This window comes from Stylophora pistillata, chromosome 12, assembly GCF_964205215.1.
Source record: "Stylophora pistillata chromosome 12, jaStyPist1.2, whole genome shotgun sequence".
NCBI lineage: Eukaryota > Metazoa > Cnidaria > Anthozoa > Scleractinia > Pocilloporidae > Stylophora > Stylophora pistillata.
In genome coordinates, this window is record NC_142530.1 from 26,602,965 (window position 1) to 26,629,841 (window position 26,877).

At 37.1% G+C, this 26,877-nt stretch overlaps 5 protein-coding genes across 9 annotated transcripts in view; 3 read left to right on the forward strand and 2 right to left on the reverse strand.

Moving 5' to 3' along the window:
- LOC111340738 (methionine aminopeptidase 1D, mitochondrial) overlaps positions 1–31 on the reverse strand; it is a 10,042-nt gene extending 10,011 nt beyond the window's left edge. The window contains exon 1 of the mRNA XM_022947628.2: positions 1–31. This exon is cut by the window's left edge and continues 49 nt beyond it. The gene's annotated coding sequence lies outside the window, so the exon portion shown is untranslated.
- Positions 32–642: 611 nt separating this feature from the next.
- LOC111340724 (uncharacterized) lies at positions 643–6,483 on the forward strand. The gene is made up of 9 exons (XM_088740616.1): positions 643–1,107; positions 1,470–1,633; positions 1,773–1,836; positions 2,155–2,246; positions 2,503–2,621; positions 2,717–2,809; positions 3,985–4,097; positions 4,229–4,306; positions 4,417–6,483. Exons 1-9 carry the CDS (start codon positions 973–975, stop codon positions 4,549–4,551), a joined length of 993 nt encoding a protein of 330 aa, XP_088596742.1. The 5' UTR covers positions 643–972; the 3' UTR covers positions 4,552–6,483.
- Positions 5,356–10,625, reverse strand: LOC111340696 (uncharacterized). Of its 3 annotated transcripts, none has more exons than XM_088740620.1 (9): positions 10,485–10,625; positions 8,521–8,623; positions 8,361–8,426; positions 8,090–8,253; positions 7,266–7,560; positions 6,869–7,001; positions 6,484–6,560; positions 5,682–5,734; positions 5,356–5,577 (listed from the first exon to the last, which is right to left on the reverse strand). In XM_088740620.1, exons 2-9 carry the CDS (start codon positions 8,612–8,614, stop codon positions 5,524–5,526), a joined length of 936 nt encoding a protein of 311 aa, XP_088596746.1. In that variant the 5' UTR covers positions 8,615–8,623; positions 10,485–10,625; the 3' UTR covers positions 5,356–5,523. The 3 variants fall into 3 exon arrangements, with proteins under 3 accessions (XP_088596746.1, XP_088596747.1, XP_022803342.1); XM_088740621.1 differs by lacking the exon at positions 10,485–10,625 and adding an exon at positions 9,144–10,295; XM_022947607.2 differs by lacking the exon at positions 10,485–10,625 and adding an exon at positions 8,816–9,099.
- Positions 10,626–10,697: 72 nt separating this feature from the next.
- On the forward strand, positions 10,698–16,166 carry LOC111340687 (uncharacterized). Its single transcript, XM_022947575.2, has 6 exons — positions 10,698–10,837; positions 12,060–12,143; positions 12,641–12,744; positions 13,265–13,363; positions 14,485–14,735; positions 15,082–16,166. The coding sequence occupies exons 1-6, from the start codon at positions 10,802–10,804 to the stop codon at positions 15,855–15,857; spliced, it is 1,350 nt and encodes a 449-aa protein (XP_022803310.2). The 5' UTR covers positions 10,698–10,801; the 3' UTR covers positions 15,858–16,166.
- Positions 16,167–16,433: 267 nt separating this feature from the next.
- LOC111341378 (uncharacterized) lies at positions 16,434–25,418 on the forward strand. 3 transcript variants are annotated; one of them, XM_022948355.2, is made up of 8 exons: positions 16,434–16,690; positions 19,941–20,048; positions 20,140–20,223; positions 20,974–21,077; positions 21,292–21,387; positions 21,642–21,860; positions 22,577–22,683; positions 23,873–25,418. In XM_022948355.2, exons 2-8 carry the CDS (start codon positions 19,956–19,958, stop codon positions 24,238–24,240), a joined length of 1,071 nt encoding a protein of 356 aa, XP_022804090.1. In that variant the 5' UTR covers positions 16,434–16,690; positions 19,941–19,955; the 3' UTR covers positions 24,241–25,418. The 3 variants fall into 3 exon arrangements, with proteins under 3 accessions (XP_022804090.1, XP_022804095.1, XP_022804082.1); XM_022948360.2 differs by lacking the exon at positions 16,434–16,690 and adding an exon at positions 16,740–16,867; XM_022948347.2 differs by lacking the exon at positions 16,434–16,690 and adding an exon at positions 19,814–19,851.
- Positions 25,419–26,877: the final 1,459 nt, after the last annotated feature.

Genomic DNA, 26,877 nt, shown 5'->3' on the forward strand with positions numbered 1-26,877 from the left:
TTCTTAGAATGACCTTGGACGAGTAGCACTTATTGCATCATTAGTTGTCAAGGGACTTAATCGACGTTCCGTTTCCCACATGTCCTTTGTATGACGAAAGATAAATTTTTCTTAGCTGAATGCTTCTGTGAGAAAAATGAAAACGATCGGAATACGGGAATTCGCTGGACAAAAATTGTGCCTAATGTAGCTATTTCGATATTTCTTGTGACTTATGTACTTGCGCGTTACCAAACAAGAAAATCAAAAGAAAATACAGTAAGATGGCAGGAAAGTAAAAATCTAGCGACTTTCTTTCTTTTTCACTATTAAGCAGTTTAAACGAATCTATCACCTAAATGGAGTATTTCACCCGAGGGAAGAATTTGAAATTTGCTAACAATGTGCAAATACTGTGCTCCAACTTCTGCATGCTTATTCGTTATATTATTCCTTCAGCGTGTTTCATTGCTTGTCATTGTGTCAATAAAGTCGCTCTTTGGTGTTCCCTATTAGCTTGTGTTATTCTATACAGCTAAACACGCGTTCGAAAATCCGTGCTTTGATTTGTTTTGTTTTTTTCTCATTTCAGTGGATGAAGAAGAAAGAGAAGAAAATACGGTGGTCAAAACTGGTATATTCTAATAAGCGAGACACCTCATTAACTGCTTGATTATTAAAAGACAAAACAAAACAAAACAAAACAAAACAAAAAACGAAAAAAATAAAAGTGTCAAATATTAATATTTGGAATCTTTAGTCCGAGTATGACTCATCAATACTGGCCGGGGAAAACGGGTTCTAATTTTTCTAATATTCAAGTAGTCTCTCAGAAAATTCTACCGGAAGCTCTTAATTACGTCAGAGGAATACTGCAATCGTGACGAGAAATTGCGTTATTCCATAAACAAAAAATGATAAAAACTGACGGTCGATCGAAGAGAGGGAAATTGCACCAGACACTACTTCTTTGATCGTCGTAACGTTCATTTAATGGCCACAATTGGACTTCAACGGGTTCCTTTTTCAGTGAGGGGAATTGCAAATTGTTCTACTTTCGTCAAACCGATCTCTGCGGTCGATTTCTTTGGAAAATTATGGGGAAGTGCACGACCACGGCGAACAGGGGTAAGTTGTTAACTAACAAATGAAATAGCTAATTTGATCATAGTTATCCATATTATCATAGGCAAAGATATAAGGGACACTGGGTTGACGGACATTACGAAAGGAGCCGAGCACTTCACCTAAAGAAAATGTCACAAAAGGAGCACATATTTTGCGAAAGTAAAGCTACACATGATATCACTAAATGATACCGCGCGGTACACCGAGGAAATCATTTCGTTTCTTCGTTCTGCAGTAAGCAGCCGTTACATTATGATTTCTGTGATTACAATTGTATTCATTATCATTACTATTATCATACAAGTAAAGTATAAAGTTTCATCATCATTATTACTGTTAGTGTGAACTTTTGTTACTTGCAGGTTTCCCAGTTTTCCACAAATACCATTCTTAAACGAAGTGCATCAGAAGTTCAACAATCAACGCCAGGGGTAACCACTCAATCCAAGGAAAAACCCATAGGTCATTTTGGTAAAAACGGAAGTACAGCTGGGGATGAAAACTACAGAATGCCACACCCAGTCTGGTAAGAACGTCAACTGACGTAATTACACAATATCATTTATAAATGTATCGAGAAGTCACAAATCTAAGTGGAAACTTAAAGAGTTTTACCTATAAACTCAAGTGTTTTCAATTAGCTTTAATTTTTTTTTGTCATTTAGGACGGAAGAGGATGTCCAAAGCGTGGAAATTACACATGAAAAACCGCAAACGTTTGTCGATAAGGTGTTGTACTTGTTCCTAGCGATCAATTTGCTGCTACTTTATCTCAGAACAGTCATACACTGTTGACGCTGTTGTCAGTTTCAAGACTACTTAAAAGGGCTATGCAACAAAATGTTGATCCACTTTACCTGGCATGGGCATCAGCGCTTTTCTATAATGTCTACGCCGAACGCCCACACATTTCAGGCTATGTTTATGTAATTTTTACCAAGCTATAGGTTTAATGATACTGTTGTGAAGAAATATAATGAATCATTCGCGTGCAATTTTGTATCAGTTAAGTGCTAATTCCATTTCATTCTTTCTCTGAACCTAAAGCTTGCATACAAAAGTGTTCAGTCCTTGAGAGCGGCATTTGACATCATTTCATTGTATCGTTTCATGGAGCTCGACGAAAACCGCTGGCTCAAGTAAGTTTGAGCAGATTTTCCAACTTTGAAGCTCTTTTAAGTGAGCCTGTACGACAGGTAAAATGACCAGGGCCACGCCTTGATTCCAAAGCTGGCCGCGAAGGTGGTGTAATTTTTAAAATTTTTCTTTAATTGGAAAACCCCACTGTAGAGGAAGGAAATTAGCGTGGTTGCGACTATTTTTTTTACTATCTTCTATTGCGGCTGGATTTTTTTCCCGGCACTGTTTACTCAACATAAATGCTCAATCCAACAGTCGGATCATTATGTTGGAGACAATAGCGGGAGTTCCCGGAATGATTGCTGGTATGACAAGACACTTTCACGCGCTTAGGAGGCTCCAGAGGGATAATGGATGGATACACACACTTCTGGGTAAGGGAAAAATAAAGACTGTGCTGATTATAAACTGAACCCTGGTGGCTTTAATCTCAATCGCCTAAAAGTCAATTAATGTCTTTAATCTTTAGAGGAGGCTGAAAACGAGAGAATGCATTTGATGACAGCCCTGGAAATGAAGCAACCTGGGATTTTATTTCGGGGAGCAGTTCTCCTCGCTCAAGGTATCTCATACCATTTATTTAAAACTTCACTACTTTCATCACACAATCAGCTGTTGAATTCAATTTTTCATGGCTTTCAAGGTAGTGTACAAGACTGCTTTGGAACCCGTTGGCTCTTAGAAATGATGAGTCCAGAAATCACTCTACTAATTAAATATTGTCAAACATATAAAAAGGAGACAAAAATACTTTTTTAAATTTTATTTTGTACCATCTTATCTATTTATTTATTTATTTCAAGATTTGTACATATAGAATATATACGTGTGTTAGAACAAAAGGATATAGTATCCCCTACAAGGTTCAACCACCTTACCCAACCCCATAAACCTAAAAACAAAACATATAAAGGATTAGATAAAAGCATCTTAACAAGAACATGCGTTTCTTATATTCACTCTTCTGCATTTTGGACAAATAATCTTGTATGAGCGAATGTTATTCCCACCATAAACATAATGCAGACGCCAGAAGAAAAAAATTTGAGCTTGCGCTTAAAGGAATCCAGGGAAGTAGCTAACTTAATGTCATCAGGAATACTATTCCACAAAATGGTAATTCTGTGAAGAAAAGATCACGGAAAAGTGAGGTGCGAGTTCTGTTTGTTCTAAGATAGAGCTAGCTCGGCGAGAGCACCCCCTTAGAAAGGAAAAATATTCGTCAAAGTGTCGTGTAAAAATTACATCTCCTTTCAAGGACTTATAAACGAAAGCTAAATCTAGACATTCTAACCAATAATTTAGCGGAAGTAGATTTAGTTTAATCAGACGATCTCTGTAACACAGAGCACTGTTTCTACCGACAATAAAACGTGTGGCTCTTCTCTGTACCTGCTTGATGAGGATTAACTGATTTATAACAGACTGAAGGGTCCAAACTTGCAAACGTAGTATAAAAAAAAACAAGAATCAAACGTTACGGAGATGGAATAATCATTACATAAATAACTGAGGTTACTATCAACTGGAAGATGCACAGGGGTTCAGTAAGGAGAATATAAAACATTCGCATTTTGGAGGGGTGGGGTGGCTTACGCCTCAATGTCCCGTCTGTCTAAGGACCAGGAAGTACTTAAGTATACCACTGACTAAGGAAAAGAGTGGCCTCTTTCTCCATTAGAAACGTTTTTTCTGAAGTGCGTTTTTGAACATTTGCCTCCGCTTTATTTTCTTCAGGAACATTTGTAAACCTGTTTTTCTTAGCCTACCTGATAAGCCCTAAGTTCTGCCACAGATTTGTTGGTTACCTGGAAGAGGAAGCTGTCAAAACATATACACACTGTATTGAGGTATCAGAACACCCTGAAAATTGAGATCACTGTCTTTTCTAGTTGGCTCGGCCGGATAATTATTCGTATATCTTCTGAATATTTACCAGATCTAAACATGTCTTGACTCATTCAACTTCCATCTTGTTTAGTGTATCGACTGCGGCAAGTTACCTCTGTGGGAAAATCTCTTGGCACCCAAGATTGCTGTTAATTACTGGAAATTACCGGTAAGAGTTCAGTCGTCGCAAAAAGGAACAAACATCTTTTTCAACCTGATATGATAGTGGTTTAAAACTGTACTTTTTCTTTCTTCTTCTTGTTTTTCTTTTATTCCTAGGAGGGTTCAAAAATGCGTGACGTCATCTTGGCCATCCGAGCTGACGAAGCTCATCATCGAGTTGTCAATCATACTCTTAGTTCCTTGCCATTATGCGCACCGAACCCATTCCATCCCGGAGAGAAAAAGCTTTGAAGAGACTGAGGCCAAGAAATGCAACACTAATCGTTCAGATTTCAAGGAGCTGTCAATGTTCTCAATTACCTCCCACAAAATAATTTCTGTTAATTGCGTCTGATTCAATGGGCTTTTGTTTCTGTGTTTGTGTTAGGAATCAGAGAGTGAGAGCATTAGGAGTAAGCTGTTTCCAAGGGTGTCGTTCTCTACACTGTGTGAACGATGCTGCAATAATTGGTTGTTCTACACAGGCACTAAAACTAGAAGTGTTGAATTGAAACTCGCGCTTCCGCGTAAACTGGGTAATGTATTTTACACCGTAGCTCGTGTACTGGCCATCTCTCCTTATTGAGCTTTCGCAGTGTGTATCTCTTCTTCTAAAACTAGCCTTGATATTTATCTCGATTCTCAAGCTTTGATTGGTTTACAGTCCAGGGTATATGAGCTCATGTCCCAGAAACCTTTTTCCATGAATAAACAAACTCTTATGTCGTAATGTTTATAGCGAGATTTTAGACATTTGTTCAGGAATGTGTCATTGAATATTTAGACAATTATCCCACTCTCGAACGTAGGAAAAGGGATCAGTTGTAGTGGACGAGGTACATACTATATATTTTCCAATACGCGCTAGTGGAATTAGAACGAAAAACGTATCCTTTTCGCACATTTTAAAACAGCTGACCCCCTAAAACTCCAGATTGAAAATTGAAGAAAAACTAGGTCTTCTTTAATAGAATTGTACGATTAATTTGGTAGGAATTCACAGAGAAAGACAGCTGCAGAAAGGAAAAAGGACTGTTCCCTAAAAAATACAACTACTTTGTAAATAAATGAATTTAATCGAAATACACCAAAAAAGATCAATTTTTCATAACAAAAATATCCTCTATGTACAAGACATAATCCTCTTTTGAATAAACACCCTGAGTAATAAATATTGTTTGATGCTGTTCAATTCTTGCATGGGAAGTTTCTAATAAGACATCTTTAGGTTTCTTCAACGATGATGTTTGTCAGATTTGCCAGGGGAGCACGTTTTTTCTAAAGAAAGGAGAACGTTTATGAATACTTAGAGCCAGACAAGGTGACTCAGAATTAAACACTTTCATCTCAAACAAATATGGGAATGAAACACACACACTTACTGTTTTTCCCATTATAGGTAGAATTGTGGTTCCCCTTGTCAAACTTTTCTTTTCTACAAGAAGAGACAACTTACTACTTATACCATCAACATGTTCCTGACTTGTCCAGAATTAAGATAGTCTTAACTTCATGTATCAATATTTTTAAGCTGTAATATGTGTACTTTATAAGCCATTTAAGTGGAGTTAAATTAATAAAAGTTATTTGATTTGATTTAAAATGTGCTGCAAAACTTATAGTCACTTGATGTATTCAATACTAAAAGATAAAGACAGGGTTCGTACACTTTTTCAGGCCAAAGATTCAAGGACTTTTCAAGGACTTTCCAGGACCCTACTTAGAAATTTCAAGGACTTTTTGTAATGACAATTTTACCTCAAAACCAAGAAAAATGTTTCTGTTAACATCTGTGTTTTGGGTTTACCGCTGGTGCAAAACAAAAGCAGATATTTTTCAATGTTCAATAAAAAATCAAGGACTTTCAAGGACCCAAAACGAAATTCAAGTACTTTCAAGGCCTTGAAATCGGCCTCCTGAAATTCAAGGGTTTTCAAGGGTTTTCAGATGCATACGAACCCTGTAAAGATGAAAAAAATTTCACAATACAAGTAAAGAGTGGGAAGTATTCCAGTTCAACCAAACTTTAATTTGAATTTAATTCCATAGACATAAAATAAATAAAGGATTTGATAAGATGGATTTTATCATCATTTTCTGGTGGTTTATTGTAAGGGGTGTAATGCTCAAGATAGTAAATGTAAGTACTTATAAGATTTAATAAAAATAAACCTTCTTACTTACTCTTTCGTGTTGCATTCATTTGGTTTTCATCACCAAACAATCTGCTGTCGGTAAATGGGTCTCCTCTACGCAATTTGCTACAATGAAAACCAAAGGAAAATTCAAAGAGACATCTTCAGCTCAACCTTGCATACCATGACTTGTTGATGAAATCCTAATAAATCAACCCGCAAAGTTAACATGACTCTGAACACGAAAATTTTACAGAAACCCCCCCTAAACACAACAAAGACAAAACTTAAATGATCACACTATAAAGTTGAATGTTGCATGAAGAATAAGCATGTACATGCTTAGGAAACAAGGCAAGGAAAAGGTAAGGTCTTTTAGTATGGCTTAACCACTCCTTTATTATGAATTGTCAGTAAGTTTGTAAATTTGATACCTGCGAAGTCCTGGTTCTACATAACTGACACCTTTGGTGCTTTTTCTCTTTGCCCGCCGACTAGGAAGCTGGGACTGACTGGATTCCTTCCCTGTTTCATTTTGGGCCTCAATGCTACATAACATTCCTTTTTCTAAATAAATGGGCATAGCATTTTCAAAACATATTAAAATGAAATGTTATTCAGAAATTACGTTTCAGCATATTATGGTGACTGAATGGCAGTCAGTAATGATTTCTCTGTTTGCTTTAAAATAGTGTTAGACCAGATTTCCAAACTATCAAGTTGTCAAACACATTTCACTGGTAAAGGAATTTTTTATGCTTTTTACATTGTCTGGAATATGATCAGGTATTATTTCTTACACTGGATTTGTATAACTTACCCTAAACTTACCTCTGTCCAAGTTTTTGATGAAAATCTCATTGTTCTCAATGATAGTTGATTGTACATCTGTAATCTCCATTGCTGATGGGTCATCTGGCGGAGGAGTGGTACACACACAGTTGGAGGCAGGGTCCACATAAGGAGATGCATTGTTTGATACTACATGAATAGTTTTCTGCTTCTGTCCTTCAGCTTGAGTGTGAAGAGAGCTAAGAAGATGAAGGGCTTCTGACAAAAAGTTTGAACCTTGAACAAACTTACTACATGAATGGTTCAGGAGTTTATGGACTTCTTTAATTCCAGCCTACATAAAATAAATCAAGTATAAGCTAACAACATACCTGGTCCAATTAAAAAGTCTAATTACAATGTACATGCATATGTAAAGTAGTATGAATTAAACAAAACTCTAAGAATTTTGAGCCACAAAAAACTCCTGGTTTAAAGTTCAGGCAATTTCATAGCACCCTTTAGGTATATACTTAGAAAATGACTCTTAAGAACCTTTTAATTAATCAGCATCCTTCTTGAGAGAGAGATGCAAAACTAGTAAGCTAAAAGAATGAATACAGTGGAATTATACAATTCTGACCCCACACTTTCATGAGAGCGTCGACCATTTGAACCAATTTGCATGCCTCAGGCAAAAGTGTAGTTGTACCCCAGGTATCTAGTTTACACCAGTTTCTTTTTCCCCAGGACTTTCAAAAAAATTTAAATTTCACATTGCTCATATTTCAGCTTCATGAACTTGAAAGAAGAACCACAGTAAATGACCAATTTTATTTTTTGTAGATAACAAACACATGATAAATTAAATTTGAAAGGGTCACCTCCGCTTTCAAAGCAAAATCCTCTCCCGAGATCTTCTCAAGGGAATTCAGTTGTTGTTCTAATTCTTTTGTTTTCTCCACAAATGCTAAATGACTGTCATAGATTTGCTTTTTAAGTTGGACATTTTCTTGCTGAAGAAGGCAAAGTTCTTGTTGGGTATCCTCTGAAAGCAAAGTTTATATCTTAGACGATAATTGTTTAGGAAAATTTAAATTATACTTATGATTCATAGCTGTTTGACAGACAGGAATAACTTCAACAAAACTTTACCAAGAGCTGCCGCCAAGGCTCTGTTGTTTTCTTTAAGTGTGGTATAGGTGGAGAGTTTAGACACACCTGGAAAAAGGTAATAATGCTTTCGTAAAAAGAAACTGAGTCAAAGAAGTCACGAATCTGAACCCGAGGCAAAGAAACGTTAATTAAATCTTACCTGTCCCTGATGATTCCACTTCCATGTTTTCTTGATCTCGTTTCCTGTCTTGTGCCCTGGGATTGGTGCTCTGTCTTTCCAGACTCACACTCATTCTCCTTCTCTAATATGTTTAAAGGTATTAGTAACGTTAACAAGAAACGATCACTCAACAAGATTAACAAATATTCAAGTATCGACTTAAAGTTTAGCTGATATATTTCAAACTGGAGATCACCACTTGTACTTGTGCTGAAAGGCTTATTCAGAGGGAAACAGAAAGTAGATGTGAAAATTCGATTGCATGTTACAAAACCTTCGATATTCTTCTTCCTTTTTTACTCTCCATGCTAACTCTCTTGTCTTTCTTCAATAACAACAATTCCTGTAGTCAGACATTAATCTAACTTTTCAAATGCCAATGCGCCATTTCCTGCTTGATAGCCTCGCTTCCACGAGCAGTTTAAATTTCCGGTTTAAGCGGAAGTTGACCCGCTAGGTCCTTCATTCTCCCAAACAAACTTTTTATGGGTAAAAATCCCTCAGGCTTCTCTAAAAAACCTTAAAGATGCTATGAAAGAACGCAGATAAATCAGTACTTGTTCTTCGGAGGAAGGCAGCTTGAATTGCTCTATCACACCTACCCAGCCAACCTAAACAAGATCATTAGTCTTCTTCGTTACCCTTCACTTCACAGGCAGAAAAAAAGGGAATCATATGAATCGAACAGGATTGGTAACGAATTGTAGTGTCACGTTTTATTTCGTGCTTGCTTAATGCGCACGCAATGAAATTTGAATGGCACGAAATTTTTTAGTAGGCCCACCCGACTTAGATATTTTAAACTTCTAAAAATCATCTGTTGTGACGTGATGAAAGTCAAGAAAACAGACAAAAAGTGGGTTAGGGTTAGGGTTTAGGGTTGGGGTATTATATTGGTTTTCCTCGAGAATAGTATTGCGATGAGAAAATATTGCGGTCCTTACGAGAGGCTAGCATTTAAGACAATCAGTGATTGTCTTAGGATTGAAATAGAATAAAAAGTAGCCATCTGGGCATAAGTAAAAAAAGAGGACCAGTCAACAAGATTTGGACACATTTAACAAAAACTGTTTTCCGTTCAAATTCTCCTAACAGTTTTATACATAGTGCATGTATGACGGTTATGATCGTTTGTAAAACAAGGGATGTCGAACGGTGTTGTTTCCTTCTCTGGAGAGGCGAAAGATATCAGTCCGGGGAGCGAGAGGTACCTTCCTCGGCCGGGACAGCGAAATTTTGCTAAGGTGGACTTTTGAAAAAGGAAAATCATGAGAACAAGCAGAGGGAAATACTAAAGCCCACTTGAAGGTGACAAATGCCACTGATTAAAACGTGGCCGTAACGGCTCGTATTTAACTAAGTGGCTCTAAAATAGAAATGATTCGTGCTGAAATAGAAAATGATGTATATGGGTTAAATAAATCGACACCTTACTGTTTAACCCCGAAATTTCGATTTCTTCGAATTTTAAAATACTTAATGCTTGTTGGTCCAGTTCTTTAAGGGAGTGTTCGTTCTTGAGGTATCGATTTCATGTTTTCTAAATGTGAAAGGGTATACTCTCCTTATGCTTCTAATAAAACACTCCATCCCAATTCTAATCTTGCTTATGATGAGATGATAATTGAAATGGAAGGCAATAATTGGGAGTGAAGCTGCTCGCTGCACAGTAACTGGTTCTTATTAGTTGTAAGACAGTTTAAATCGTAATTTTAAATGTAACGATTGAGTTTTGGCGAATATTGTGAAACTTAATACTGTAAACCGGTTTTGAAGGGTGATGAGGTAAAATGATGACGTTACCTGCTGGAATGATACTTGATCATTTGCATAACTTATTAAACTTATTGCGCAAACTCGATTTTAATTGGCTCCTGCTTCACCCCAGTGACGCTGGCAGACAATAAAAGCGGTGCACAGTTATGATAGTTTTCGACACTTACCAACTTGGTGTTGCAATCTCGCGACCTCTCCTCGTGTTCTGAGGATCAGAACACAGGCTCGTTGAGAAGTTTGCCGATGCAAAGAGGGCATTGAAACATCGAGAGGAACCAAGTGGCTGACAAGCCAGCGATTGACAGTCGCTCGTAGACTTCCGTCTTTTTGCTGATTCGATTCCAGTTCATGTCACGGCGCGACACAACACATATCAGAATCTGCTGTGTTAGAGCGGTTTACTAACTCTCTCTCACACCAGACGAGAAGCAGTTACACCATAAGTCTGCGCTGAGTGATTAATCGAACACAAAACAACCCGATAATGGCAAACTTGGCCGGTCAGGCAGCGGATTTTGAGGTAAACAAAGTATAAATCTTTACAGTTTATTTCTTAACGCGGAACTGTGTGAGGAAGGAAGGCAGAGATCTTGTTGTGAGCTTCTTTACCAATAGCCACTTTGCTGTCTCCGCGAACCTTTTGTCTGAGAAATGCAATGGAATAGAAAAGCATTTAATAACTAACCAGAATAGGATCCTGTTGAGGAATATTAAGCCTACCATCTGACCTGCTTGACAGTGAATCTCAAGAGTGCGTGTAGCGTCTGAAATCAAAATTTTCCCTTTATTATGGATATGCGATTTCGATTTTGCGTGCTTGGGCTCATCCAAAGAAAAAAACAGGAGAGGTTTGCAAGGGATCATTTAGGACCAATCCACTGTTTGAATAAAATATGAAGGAAAGTTGGTCATATTATGGACTGAAATTGCATGTTTGACCCATTGTTTATCTGAGTTGATGCTAGAAGGCTTTCAGAAGCGAAAAAATCTTTATTCGTCTCTTCAGACAAGTAATTTCCAAATTCCAGGAACCCTATAAAAAATGTTCGATTACGCTATATAATGAACGAGATCGGACATCTTTGTTCTGGTGATCTCGCTCAATTGTGTTGTCTCGTCAATTTGATTATAGACTGCACATGCGCATAGAATATTGTAAATGTTTTAACTACGGTCTAAATACAAATTGGGTAAAAAAACGTGACTGGACCCACAGGGGACCCGCACGCGTGATCTCATACCCGAGATTATTCTACGTGAACTAGGGGATGTTACTAATGAGAGGAAAGACCTCAATTACGGTAGGGAACGTATCCTCTTTCTGCGTTACTGAAAACGTTTTGAAGAAGTAAACTAGTCCTTAGAGAGAAAGTCAGATGAAAAAATGTAAAGATTTGCTAGCAGTAAAAGCAGTGAAGAGAGCCCGCGGTTTTTCGGAGAGCGACGGAAATCGAACCCCCGGATCGAACCACATCGACCGATCTAGCGACAGAAGGAAATTGAACCCTCTGGATTCAAACAAATGCTTAAAAAACGTGACCCTCTCTATAATCTTGTAAGCTGATTGTTAGCCAAATGGAGGGGTGCAGGACAGAGTCATGCAAGAGAACTCTAAAATGGTACTGGATGGTCCCTGAGCAGACTAGTCATCGTTTGTGTGTGTTCTTTTTTGCTTTGTTTTGTTTTTTGTTAGAAGCAATACATAAAGAACGCTATCAGCATTTTGTTTTTCTCATTTTCAGTTCATCTCTATCCACGTTCGAAATCCTCGAACCCATTTGTTGCGCGGATGGCCTGTCTATACCGACTTCGAGATCGTAGTTCTGGTGAGTGGTAGAGGTATTATTTTTGGAAACATGCCTTAAAATTCCAGTTCTAAGCCTTGGCCTTGTACAATCCTGCAAGGAAATTTGGTGGGCACGTATCCGTGTGGGCAGGGGTTGGGGGTGCGGCCGAACAAGGCAAATTTTATGAAACATGCTAATCACGAAACCTTCATTATTTTAGCACGGAATAAATCAAGATTTGATTTTCAACACTACTTCAAAACTTCAATCAAAGTTTTCAATTCAACGCAGCATACAAAGAGATAGTAAAAATATCACAGTTTTCCTCGTTACCTGTTTTCCCAGAGGGGCAGGGCGGGTTCAAAGAGAGGAGAAGAAAAGCTCCAGAGTTTGATGAACAATTACACCCCTGCGCCTCTATGATTCATTTAGAATGTTTGGGTGTATTTTTTATCAATTATGTGATTTAGTTAGACCGAAAAATGCTAAATGTTTATGGAGAATTAATCTGTAGTAACTCACCTACCTATTCACAGACCAACAGTATGATCTTCGCTAAGCAAAATACTAAAGTTAGAAGACGTTTCTCGGAGTTTATGTGGCTCTGGAAACATTTATCAAGACATACCTCGCTGTCACTGTAAGTAAGATGCTTTAAGAACTTCGCATTTAAGAGTGGTTGATTTTCTAGTTGTCATTGCAAAGAAATTTAAGTGGCACTCATGCCTTCTTGAGATACTGAAAGTGTTACACGAAGGCTCAAAAGGAGCAACATATATAAATCGCTTGCGACGTGCGTTAAGTCAGTCATACATGTTTTAAAATTGTTGGCTGAAAAATAACCAAGTTCCTGATGGAAATGAAGAATTAAGCGTCCAAACTGCGGAGATTGCGTCAGCCTTGGAGCGACTTGTCTGGTTGCCAAGCGACCTCCTCCCCTTCTTTGTTTCGCGAATCAAAAAGAATTTGCATACTGTAAACGGCCGTCCATTTAAATTAGTTTAATTCATGAAAATCAGCTTTCATCACTTGCTTCTTGCAAGGTACGCGCTCTACGAGTTACACTACTCGTCTAACTCCATTTTCAGAGGCGGTCTCTGAGATGTATTTAACCACGCACCGGTTGATACAAGATTTAGTTCTTATCTGGTCACTTTCAGGAAACTACCTTCGTTGCCAACAAAGAGAAAAGTTTTTGGTCGATTTTCCAAAAGATTTTTAGAGGAACGTCGGAGTGGTCTACAGGAGGCTTTGGCCAGGTAAGATCCAGTCCTTATTTTGCCATCACTTATTTGACCTAAATTCATCTCCTGTTCTTCTTAGGGATGGGCGAAACTGAACGACCCACGCGCTGTTCCGCGTTACAATAACACGGCGTGACTCTTTTAGTTTCTCCCTGATGACCGGGCTCGATAGTTTACCTGTGTAATTTTCCAGCCCGGTTACCGAGATTTCGGTAGCAAAACTAGACATTTCGGTATGGCAGGTTTGCCCGCCATCCCCAGCCAATATAAATTTAATTTTTTTTTGTAGCACTGTGATCAAGTGAGATCTTTGAATCCCAGTTGGATATAAAAAGGTTCTTGGTTTCTGGCACCACGATATCGAGCCATATCCCTCAATTCTTTTTTTCCCTTTTGTTCCTCTTTTTTGGAAAAATGTTAAAAGATATTAAAGAAGGGCGGATATACTTGTGGAGTCAAAACACCGATTTTTATTTATTTGCTCATGTTACAGCTAATTACGGGACTAAACTATCTTTTCCAATCGAGTTTACTTTTAGATTTCGTTATCTTTTCGCACTAACTATACTGGCTGCTGACATGATGAAATACTAAGTCAATCAGTAGAATCGCACGTGAACAGCACAGCTTTAATCCTAAGCTTTTGAATCTTGAGCCTTTTTGTGACGTATAAAAGTGGTCCAAAGTACAACTCAGAACAAAGCCTTTTTGTTGTTGCATTCACTGCTCTGCATATTTTGTTGAATAATCAGTATTTTGAAGCTTCTGGAAGGAACCCGATTTTTAGACCCATAAAATCTCAATTTCGCCATTTAGAAATTAAAAGTGTTGGTGTAAATGGTGTATATCTGAGTTAATATCTTTCACAAGAGCGGAACGTGATGCGATTTCATTTGTTTGTAATTCGCAAATTTCGTTTGTATTGACCTTATTACATGTTGTAAGATATTTTCAGTTTGTAAATTTGATTTCTTTACCAAGCATTTCTCTTGTTCAAATTATAGTAATTTGGAAATGTGGGATGAAGTAGGATACACTTCTTGTTTGCATTTGTTTTCCCACCATGGTGCTCGAATTTGCACGCGTAAACCAGATAAAGTGATCTGTATACTATATAAGTTTTTTTTGTTTTTCAGTCTATCGCGAATCACCCCAATTCTCGCGGACTCCATATTTCATCTGTTTATCCAAAGTAACTTAACAAGAAAAGAGATGGAGAATTTTATCAGCGGAAGAGATAAAAGAGATCTTCTCGACATAATCGACCCTGCAGGAGAATATCAACAATACAAAGACAGAAGATGTACATGTCATTCAACAGTGGACAGCGGTTATTCGGGTAGTGTACCACCAGATGAAGCTGAAGATAGTCGAGGAATATTTGACGGTGAGTTCGCATGATTTATATGGCTAAGAAAATGGCCGCCATGAAGAGACGAATACATCATTCCTGTACAACGTCTAGTCCTCAACAAGACCTTTTTAATTTTTCCTCTGTTCTTAATTTTGCTTTGATTCCAGGGTTATCCGAGCAGAATCCTTTTTCTTGTTTTATTAGATATTTATGAAGTCTTACTCCCATTAGTGACTTCTTTTGATCTTATCAGGGGGCTGTTAGGTTCTCTTGGCAGGCGTTAGGGTTCCTTTAACCTAAAATAAAAGTATGCAAAACCTTTAAAAAGATACTCGGATTATTTTGAAAAATCAAACTCACTCTCTATGTTTCCTTTCAGATGTTTCGAGCTGGGTTGCCTCACAACAGCACTTCGCCTCCAACGGCCTTATGGGAAATGGATGGAGCTCAGGATATGCTAGTCAAACCACCTGCAAATCACGTTCAAACTCACAACTTCGGGGGTTCTGTCCCAGTTGTTCAGATAAACAGTCAACCCCTTTAAACAGAAGACTTAGTCTGACCCATAATGTAGCATCTGTATTGCCAGGTGGAAAGCTTATGATTGCCCCTTCGGCTATGAATTGTCCCAAGATTGATGAAGCAAATTGTGAGAGCAGTGATGGTAAATCGGGCAGCCCCAATCCTTATGAAGGGGATAACGAATTGGAATTTGATTTATCAGACTATGAAATCGTTAAAGACGAACCTTTTATTCGTGTGAGAGACTGGTTAAATTCTCAAAATGATAAATCAGTTGGTGGATGTAACAGTAGTGATGAAGAAGACATTTTGGATGCTTGCCAAAGAGAAGTGCGAGTGAAAGAGTACGACGTTTTAAGTATTCCTTGTGCTCGTAACCCTAATAATTGTAAATCCGCGACTAGTATGGGCTATCACAGTAACGAAGGTAGTGTCCGAGGGGATGCCATTTCGGAAGAAGCTGGAGACGATAATGACTCCGAATATACTGTTCTTCATTCGTCCATTGGTGGACTTGATTGGAAAGATCGTGACGAATTTTCATCTTCATGTGACAGTGAACAGTCGGCGGCTGTGTTCCTGACTTACGACGTAGTTGAAATGATAGAAGTGCGTTACACAAACGTTGTATGATTATCGTAACAAATGTTCCGTGACATAGTGCTCAAGAAATAATACTTTTAGTCTTTCGATGAAGTGCAAATACCTTCCTAATAAATTTGGAAGTCATATCCGATTTTTTTTGGAGAAGGTGGAATTTTCTTGAGAGCTTTTAAACCAAGTATGACATTTAGACAGGACAGTGAAATGTTATGATGACAGTTCAGTTGCCCCTTCATGAACACTAATTAGTGAGGTCACTTTTTCAACGTGATCTCCATGCGTAGAAATATTCTATAATCGAAGAGTGGAGAATAAATGAAAGATTTATGAATACTCGGATTTTAACGACCTTGTGCATCTATGTTCTACATCAACTATAACGATCTGAAGTTTGACCTCACTAGCTCATATCAAAATAGATTTGTACTCGCGGGTGTTGTAAGTCACACCTGTCTAACACGATACGCAAACTGGTTCTTTCCAGAGTAAGGCAAAATGAGGCAACGGTTTCTGATAAACTTAAAAGGCGTTAGACCTTGGATAAGAAAATTCAGAAACCGTTCGCCTGCTTCTGACGGACGGTGACAAAAAAAAAAAAAAAAGAAAGAAAAAAGAACATAGGCTATGCAATACTACTTCCGGTGCGAAATTAAGATAATTCCGGTTTAGAGCTACAAGCGTTCCATTCAAGCCTTGAGAAAACGTCAGTCACAAGCTGAAATGTGTGACAGCTCATGAAAACATGAAAAATTGAAGTGCGTCTCTTGCCCACTATGGAAGACGTCCCAGATTTTTATTTCTGATCGTGCTTCGGTAGTCATGTTATGTAGCCTTGAACATCTGTTGACAGCTTTCTTAATGAGGTAAGTCAGGGTGAATATTTCTTACCCAAACAGACGCGCAACCTTATTCGCGGACGTTCTCTGACCTCGTATTCCGTTGTCGGCGTCACTGTTTTCCGTTGTTTCGTAAGTAAATTTGAAGTTGCACCAACTGATCTTCTTGACGAAACGAAATCTTGAGTTTACGGAGAAGTGAAGGTGGGTGGCCGAGCGAGTATGGGTAACACCTAGTGCAAGGAATAGCAGTAAATGCGACATTCGTTTGACGCTATTTCAAGATTTGTGTCTGTGTTTATCTCAGCCATTTCTTTCACAGTCTTATCGCTTGTTAAACTTTCTCTGCCCCTGCAATATTTCCTTCAAACCACCACGTGCGCGGGCCACAGAATACTCCGGTAAAAATTTAGCCTTCGATCGTTTCATGAGCAAAGCTTAGACAATACTGAGAAGGGGCCCTACAAAAACTAACAGATTATATATCTCTCAGTTTTAGCGAGCTTTTGTTGTTGGGCTGTTCACTCAGTCAAGTTATTTCTTATCAAACTCACCCAAATACGTCTACACAAGTGTAAAAAGAATATTTTTGAATTTTGAATTAGCTTGCGTAGGAGGCTTTCGACGAGGGACGCGGTAAAGACGACTAAGGGAAAGCAGAAGTGCGTGCGCCGGTCCGGAATCGCTGGCGCTCAGTTCGAAAGGAAGGCAAACAAAATATTTCTATCAAATAAGGCTATAATAAGCCCTCTTTCCTCGTGCGGAAACTCATGCTTATCAGACGCGGGTTTAACAGACGCTAAGACGAAAACCTTTTACATTTCACGGTTATATTTGATGGAAGGCTCCCTCACTGAATCGTGTCAATTTATTACGCAATAACACCAAACTAGTCACGCGAAGAAAATTTACGAAGCCCTCCAAGCACGCGATGTTTGTTTTTGAAAGATTTACTCGTTTATTCCATGCCTTTATGGACTTATTTCACCTTGATCGAAGTCTGTGAGAGGCTGGTATGGAAATAACAAAATTAGCAATGCAATCTATTGAGCAATGTCTACTCTAAAACTGTGACCTCAACAGTGCTAAAGCAACTGGATGTCAAGGAATAACCTTTGATGTTGACTGAATGAATAGAAAACTCGAATTCCTGCGTATCTGTCTTCACCCCTGCAGTAAACCCCTCCTCGGTATTCTCGATAGGGTATGCCGCTCGGTTCTCCAAAACCTGCAAATCCTGACCCTGTTTCAGACAATAACCCTACATTATCCTCACACCTTCTACATCTACATACATTTTATGAAAGTCTGTCAAAGGGAAGGCCCATCACCAATAGACAATGTAATAATAAAATAGATAACATTAAGAAAAGGGTTTATCTATGTACAATATTTGTAAAAAGATTAATCATTAATTAAGAGATAAATAAATAAATAGATAAATTAAATTAAGTGAATATTTCAATTTAAATATTTCTATTAATTGCTATTTAAAAATTCTTCGAATTTTTTGTCAAGAAAATGATTTGGTAATGCATTCCAGTCTCTAATTGTTCTACAGTAAAAGGCATTTTTATATGCCTCTGTATTGGGTTGAAGTTCAATAAACTTGTCACCCTCACCAAAACTAGGCTCCAAGACCCAAACCTGTTTTAACGTCTAGCCTCTGAAACAAGTTCTTAGTTTTGTAGCCTAGTTAATCTTATCGTGTCGGTACCGAGGTCAATAGTTGGTAAAATTACCCTTGAACTCAGTTTCTCTTTCTCTATTGTTCATATGGAGTTAAAAAAAAAAAAAACAAAACAAAACAAATACGTTTACATAGGCTCTAGGAGAGAAAACCCCAGAAACTGCTTAAAATGCAAGTTTAGGTCACAATACCATGACGTTCTGGAGGTAATCACCTTGATAAGTTCACTTGATAAGAAACAAGCTAACAATCTGATTTATTTGCACTCACGCCCCCTTTCACGTACTGCACTTCTTCACCGATGCTTCTCCTTCTCTCCCCGCGTTTCTTACATTCTCGACTCCTAAATGAGAAAAAAGAGCTTCTAAAGATCATAATTTGTTCTTCCAACGCACACGTCCCTCATTTACAAACAGGTACAAGTGAATCTAATGTGTCAGTCTAATGTGTCAGTCTAATGTGTCCCCAGTTAGTGGTTGTATAACTGCTATTTTAGATTTGACACATAAATAAAGGTTGTTGTTGTTGTTGTCGTGTCAAACAATTAATGCGACCTCGATGTGACCTTTTTTTAACACCTCTCCCTCTCCTTCGCATAAGCGATGAAGCACAACTTTTATTACATAACATTATAAAAACAGTGGGAAGCTTGTAAAGTCTACTGACGAGTATCCAAACCCATGCATCATAATTGTTACAAATGAATCATCGGTCATTCGTGCAGTAAAAAAAAAAAATTAAAAAAATATATAATAATAATAATAATAATGGTTTCTTCACAGTATATCCACGTAAAAGGTGTGACTCTTCATCTGTGAAGGCCTACAGTACTAATATTTAATATTAAACTAAATTATGATAACTAACTAAATTGTAAGAAAACTATATATGAAAGTAAATATTGGTTGGTGGTGGTGGTTTTTTCTATGTCTTTACAAGGAAGACAAAGCGCGCGCCTTTAAGAACGCCTTGCAGATCCTGCGGTATTCTTTAAAATCTGTGCAATTCCATATATTATTATTTGCTGGCAATTCATTAAAAATCATGGCTGCTGAATGCTGAAAGGTGCCTTGTACAAATGGAACATAAAGCCTTGGAGCAACACTGGAACGGAGATGCCTGATGGGTTTAACGACTTGCAAATTTAAATGGGAGGGCCAGTTATCAGAATACAGTGCTTTAAAAATAGTCTTTAGTAGTGAGTAGTCCCTTAGCTCCAGAATAGGTAGCCAGCCAAGATCCAAAATGGTAGATATACTGTTTACATATTTACAAGTGATGAAACTAGCCATAGCGAACTGGAGCCTTTGTAGTCTAGCTGAGAGGAACTTTGGTAGTGGATAAAAAAGAATGTCATAGTAGCTTATTTTGGACAGAATTAATGTTTCTACCAAATTTTTCCGTAGTTAGAATAAGTAAATTTCTATTTTTCGGTGATGTAACATAGAATTAGAAATCGAGAAGCCCTGGGGATAGTGGGTAGCTTACAAAATGGCAGGTATATACGCAATCGGTTTAGGGGTCTGTCTTGTTTGTAATTTTGTTTGTTTTGACCGCGGAGCTTAGACGGTTTATTGTTGTTTTCAGGAATCTTGGTCACAAATGCATAGAAGACGTGGTTACAGGCTGTTCCAGCCGAATTTTGATTGGATTATGATTAGAGATCAAGTTGGAGAAACTGCGTACGGCAACGCGGTGTGTAAAAGCGATTTGTTACCGTTAAAAGATCAGACTGAACTTTGCGAAACGTTTTCATTCCATTTATTTGTCCATGTTGTATTTGCAGTATTTGGAAATCGAAGTGAAAAATCCTAGAACCCATATTGAGAAGGAAAAGGCGCTTTATACTGACTACGAAATTGAATTGAAGGTAAGCCGGTGTTTCGTTTGGGAGTTGAGTCTCTCGGGAAGGTTGTCATTGATTTAAGGTCCACGAAAAACCCCGAGACTCTGCGAAACACAAATTGTCATCTTATTCCGTACCTTTTAAGGTTTGAAATTCGCAGTCCAGGTTTATAATCATACTTGAGTTTGTTTTGTAGGTCGGAGCTAATATCGAAAGTCATGCAAACTTCCTTTGTCATGGCGTATTTAATTTTGGGCATTCGTGAGGCTTTTGTTTATCTTTGGTGAAGAACTGGTAAAGAAAACAACTGATGTTATGAATTCTAACCAGAAGGCAGTGTAATAAACTCTAAACGGGACTTTGTTTTTGACTTTGGTATCATCGCGTTTTCGATAAAGTAGAGTTTTTGATTGGGAAATTCAATTTAGATTCCTACAGGTAGCTCTATGGAATTCTTTAAGTGTACGTTGCGATGAAATAGAAGCGCAAGCACGTTTTATTCCCCAGCCCAATTTTGGATATTTACAATTACTTACTCTATAACTAGTTATCTCTTTCTACAACCATTATTTGCTCTTGGCTAGAAACATGAATATCTAAACGACAAAGGTAATGAAGATAATGAGTTACACATTGGAGGTGTGTAAGGAGGCGTGTATTAGGTGTGACTGGCACGTGATCATCACATGTCACAAAACATCTATTCTTAGGCATGAATTTCTCAAATGAATTTTATCAATGTTGTTCTTGCTTACTCTTTTAATTTTACTTTAGACAAATCATCCAGCATTTCCATTGTTCCACTCTCAAGTTAGACGAAGATATTCAGAGTTTGTATGGCTGAGAACAAGATTGGGTCTTGATGATTTTGTCATGTTGTAAGTGTGCTGGAATTTATAAAAGGTTTAAAATGCTCCATTATCTGATAAAGATTTTTTATTTTCTTATTAAAGTCTTTTTTTTGTCATGATGTCACTCTAGGTTTAAGATGTTTGTCAATTTAATATTTATAGAAAGAAGCCCAATAAATATACATATTCTTTTTCATTTTTGAAAATAATAGGTTAAACTAAAGTTACTTATTTTGAATAGGCAAGTCCCACATCTGCCAAGAAAACAGTATATTGGACGTTTTAAGGAGGACTTTTTACAGAAACGTCAAGAGGGATTAGCAAGGTTCCTGAACAGGTCTGTGTATAAAGTTATTTCAAGCCCAGTATGGTTCTCATATTGATTATAATTGCTTCCAGTTCCTTTAAACTTGAATTATTCATTATGATGCAATTCATTGTTTTTTTTATAGAAATTTAGGAGTTAATGTTTACAGAGGGAAATTCCTGGGACTAGTTGTTTGGTGACATTCAATTAATGTCATTGTGTTAACAAAAAATCCATGATATACTGTTGCATCAGTTAACATGTAAAACTTTTATTGTTAACAGGCTTGCAAGCATTAATTCTTTGGTGAACAATTCAGCCATGCTACTATTTCTTCAGACAAGACTCAGTAAACATCAAATGGACTACTACATGAAAACACGCACTCCAGGAGGTATCAGATCACTTATTTATAGACTGCATGAGAAAGAATTGAAAAGAGATGACTCAGAAAGAAGACCTAGAACAAAAACATTCAGTGCAGAGTATCCATCCACAGAAAAGTAAGTAAGACAAGGGCTTTACTTCAGATTGACCAAGACCTTTCAAGAGACAGGCTGACATAATAGTTTGTATGATGCACGATCCTCGCAGTAGATAACGCTATTTATGCAATAGCGAAAATCAGACCTGAAAAAAATCAGGCCTGTACGGGATTCGAACCACTGACCTCTGTGATACTAGTGCAGTGCTTTACCAATTGAGCTAACAAGCCAACTGGGAGCAGGCCGTTAAGTTGATTCGTAATAAACCTGTGAAAGTGATCAATCATGTATCTGATAATCATGTAACTGATAATAGTTTGTATGCTAGTCTATTTCATGAGGAAATTTGGGATTCAACTGTGGTTAAGATCCTTTTTGTTCCTTGGTTTAACACTTAACTCTTTGAAGTATTCCTCTCAATGCAGAAAAAGATGTAGAGTTTACTTGCCATAAAAAAAGCCATCCCATGCAGAAGACACTCTGTTACCTTTAATTATGTTTTTGAGCAGAACCAGAGGCTTTCATCAGCTTAATAGCCTTTAACTACATTGAGAATTTCTTCTCATCAAGGATAGCTATTAGTGTCTGTGATCCTTCTACATTCCTATCTATACTGCCCTTTGTGTGTAGACCATTAGCTTGGTGTCTCCCTAAAGCAATCATATTTTAAAGGCTGTGTAAGATTGTTGTATATCAAATTGAAAGTGAGTTATGTTTCCTTTAAAACATTTAAGGTCCCAAACCCTGAAACACAAGTCATATGGTAAGGGATGGTCAAGTTTTCACGATGATAACCTGTTTGGGTTTAATGCTACTGTTGAAGATGCTATTGATGTTCCAGGTGAGCTACAAAAATGCTAGTGGTGACATCTCATTTATTTTGTGAGTGTAATTTTGTTACCAGTTGAAAACTCTTGACAATAATTTTTTATTTGGTTTGTGCCTGATATTTGTCATGTAAGTTAATCTCACACCAATCAAGACGTGATAACAGTAATAGTAATACTGATAATGATATTATGTTAATGATGATAATAATAATAATATCATTATTTGTATATTATGCATTATATTGCATATTTGTTTGTGTCTTGTTTTTCATTCATGTCAGTGGACAGTCAATATAACACAAAACTAGAAATTATTTGGGGAGCAAAAGCAAAAAACATAAAACAAATTAAAAGCCACCTAGGACATCTTCTAGGAATGATCCTTTGATTGAACCATTTAACTGCTGTTTACCTCAGTAACTTTTGCTTCAAAGGTTCATTGCTATGGAATAATTTTCAGAATATACATGCCACAGGAATTTTATGTCATTTTGTAAAATGACATTAATTTTCATTTGGTTGTTTTTTGATTTAGAGAACAGTTAATATATTTCTATTCTGTCATTTATTATCCAACTACACTCCACAGAGTACAAATAATGCCCAAGATGAGTACAAATGTCACACAGTATTTGTACTCCAGAGAACTGGTTAGACAGGTTTTCTTGCATCACGCAAGCGACAAATTGGATTGAAGTTATAAAAAACAATAGCGGACAATTTAAATCATTCTTTTGATGATGAAGAGTCAGAATTGCTGGTGAATATCGATCCAAGTTTATTGAATAAATGGAACAAAGAAAAGTAGTTAGACAACAATGAAATTTCATCATTTATTGAAGAAATAGAAACAGCAACATGACAACTGCCAATACTGTTCCACTTCAGATACTTCTGTCACCCACTCTCCAGTAATAAATAACCGCAAAATTTGCCTGTGTTGAACTAACAATTTGGCAGGTTGGATAATTAATAACTTTTTAGATGTTTTGGTGTGTCATATCGCTGAGTATTTTTACTTGTTATTTGTATTTTGACTTGCCCTATGGGCTCATCAAATTACAGCACAACTCATAAAAATACTCAGCAATACCACACAACAAAATGCTTAATAAGATATACATGTGTGGTAATTTCAAGATTTAGATAGATACTACTAGGTAGCTGAAAATAACAATCAATACATGTCTCTTTTGACAGCCCGCAAAGACATGAGGAAATGTCGCAGTATCAGCTGCTGTGCGTATCCCACTGGCCAGTTGACCCTTCCCACAATTCCGGGTAGCAGTGAGGATGGGCTAGATAGTGCAGGGAGTGCATCATTTATAGAACCAGATGAGCAAACTGAAGAACATCCACTGAGTCGCAGCTGGCATGGAACACCAAGGGATGAAATTGACTTTGTATTAGAGGATTATGAGATTATTCCATTGGAGTCTATAACACAGATGGGAGCACATGATGATTGTGACAGCTTGTTAAGTGAGTTTTATGACCTGGACTTGGACTATGTGGATGCTGTAAAACCTGGTGCAGAATATGGAAGAGAACATCGCTTTGATTATTAGCACCAGCTATGTATCCATTAACTAATCAATAAGGCTGGGTTAGGTCAAGTCAGTGAGGGTTGAACTTAAAAAGGGACTTGGATTATGTCAATACTGTGTGAACAGACCTAAACTGGTTAAGAAAAAGGAAGAATTAAGGAACATCTTTTTCCCTGATCTTGATTTTAACCATAATAATGATGATTAATGAAACTGTAAAGAAACAGTCTATTAGTTATCTATAGTCATTAGTTATCTATAGTCATTAGTTAATGGAATTTTTCAGGAATATTTTGTGATATAGACACTCCTAAGCTTGCCAAAGGAGAAATGATAATGAAAGAACATGTTAAAACATAGCCATAAGGACGATGATCGATATGCCATTATACTATCTATGTACAGTGTACAGACTTTGGTTTATATGGAATGATATGTAGACTTAACAATATTAGACAATAAGAGTTAGCAATGTTATGAAAAAGACTATTTTCCAGTTGAATATATGTGGCTTTAATTAATGGTATCAATGCATGAAATTGATTATTGGCTATACTATTACCAGTTTCTCAACACTGTCAGTGACTCTTTAGGCTCCACAAACACTTTATTTTTATCTAGTATTCTGAAAGTAGTCATAAAAATACCTCATGAAGCTACTTAATCATATAAATGATCACCTTTGATGAGACCTTGTGGACTAGTTTTCAAAACTATGTAAGCATGATCTGCACAAGACTTATTTGTGTCAACAAGAGACTAATACTTTTAATTCTAGATGATAGAGGAACCATTCAAACTCACTAAAAAACTGATATGATTAAGCAGCTCCCAAATAGTTGTCTTGTCAGTAAAGGAACTATAGTGCATCTATATTCCTGCTTGTGAATCAGGCTAAACAGTTTTGGTAATGCAAGATCTAGTTTGATAAAGAAGTCTGTGTTTTAGAGGAATTTACAAATTATTTAGGTGGGAATTGTTTGGGAATTGTGTTTCTCTAATTGCAGTTTTGAACTTTTCTTTGCTGAATGTCATGAAAGAGATGAATTGACAATATTGTGTATAGTTAGGCTGGGGATAGTGGTATTTAGGTGTCCTTGTTCAGCTCTTTTTATGCAGTGTACTAAATATCATAGTTTTTCTTAAATTTTTCTCTGTTGTGTTAGTATGAAAAGAATATAATACTTTGATGGACTGCAGTATATTCAATTTATTGTTATTTCAATTAATGTTATAGAGTCCAAGCCACCATTGTTGGAATTCGTAATGTCATAAAAAAGAAAAAGAACTGTTCCAAAAAAATGTGAAAATGTTAGTGTTTTACCTGATATTAATTGAAGGGAGGTTCACTAGATTCGACATGTTTCATTTTACGTTAAGAACCATTGTCCAATGAAGAAACCTTGCTGTTAATTGATGGCTCAACGGCTCGTTACCATTTTGATTCCATCTTAAACACTTGCTCTGATTTATCTGGTACTTCAGTGAATGCTTGCAGAAACAAAAGAAATTTTTTTATTTCTAAATACTTTATTTTCAAGAGCGATTTTTTCAGTGAGAGGTCTGTTGGTCATCCCTGATAACTTTTGGCGCGCGGTTGAAAATTACACTAACTTAACTCAATGCGGGAGATACTTTAATGTTTGAAGTAAGCTAGTACATTAGTTAGGAACGCCCAATCTTATTATTTCATATTTAGATATGAGGCCGGGCGTGGAAAGCTTGCTCAAAAATAATGACGATAATGGTAATACACGGTTACCGTGTACCTTCAGGGGTGTCTCGCGTGCAAGCGATGTAGCGCGTCTGACTGTAGATATCTAAACCCCTAAATCAAATTAAAGCTTATAGGACTGGCTATCAGACTACACCAAAAATTTTGAAAAAAAATGAATTGTCGAATTTTTCACGACTTCTAAATGCGAGTGCCCGAATCACCTTTTGTGTCAAAGCGAATTTTGTTTTTCGCTTATTTAATGTTCCTCGTTTCCGGGGCCAAAGCGCTAAAAAAAAAAACCGTGTCTGCGATTTGCCTTATTCAATTTCATTAAAAAGTTACAGAACATTTTTGAAATAGGATTAAAAAAACGTGGAGTGATCGTACGAAAATCGCTCTTGAAAATAAAGTATTTAGAATTAAAAAATTCGGAGACACGTTTTTGTTGTTTATAGATAAAACTAGCTATACTGTCAAAATTTGAGAGCAATCGAACAAATTCCCTTTGACTTGTAGCTCTTAAAAGGTGATTCGGGCGCTCGCATTTAGAAGTCGTGAAAAATTCGACAATTAATTTTTTTTCAAAATTTTTGGTATACTCTGTAGCCAGTCCTATAAGCTTTAATTTGATATAGGGGTTTAGATATCTACAGTTTAAACCGGACGCGCTACATCGTTTGCAAGCGAGACACCGCTGAAGGTGCACGGTAACCTTAACTGAAATGATTCACGGCAAAATTTTTCCTGTTCTTTTTTTTTTTACTTTTCTTAATCTCACTCAAGTCTTGGAACTGTCCACTTCAAACCTAGGATAAAACCTACTGAGACGAATGGAGACAGTTGTCTCTTTACAGACGTCATAATTGTGATAATGAAGTGATACTTTTTTCATTCATAAGTAGCGTTAGAAATTCATGACGTTACATAATTAGTATTCATTT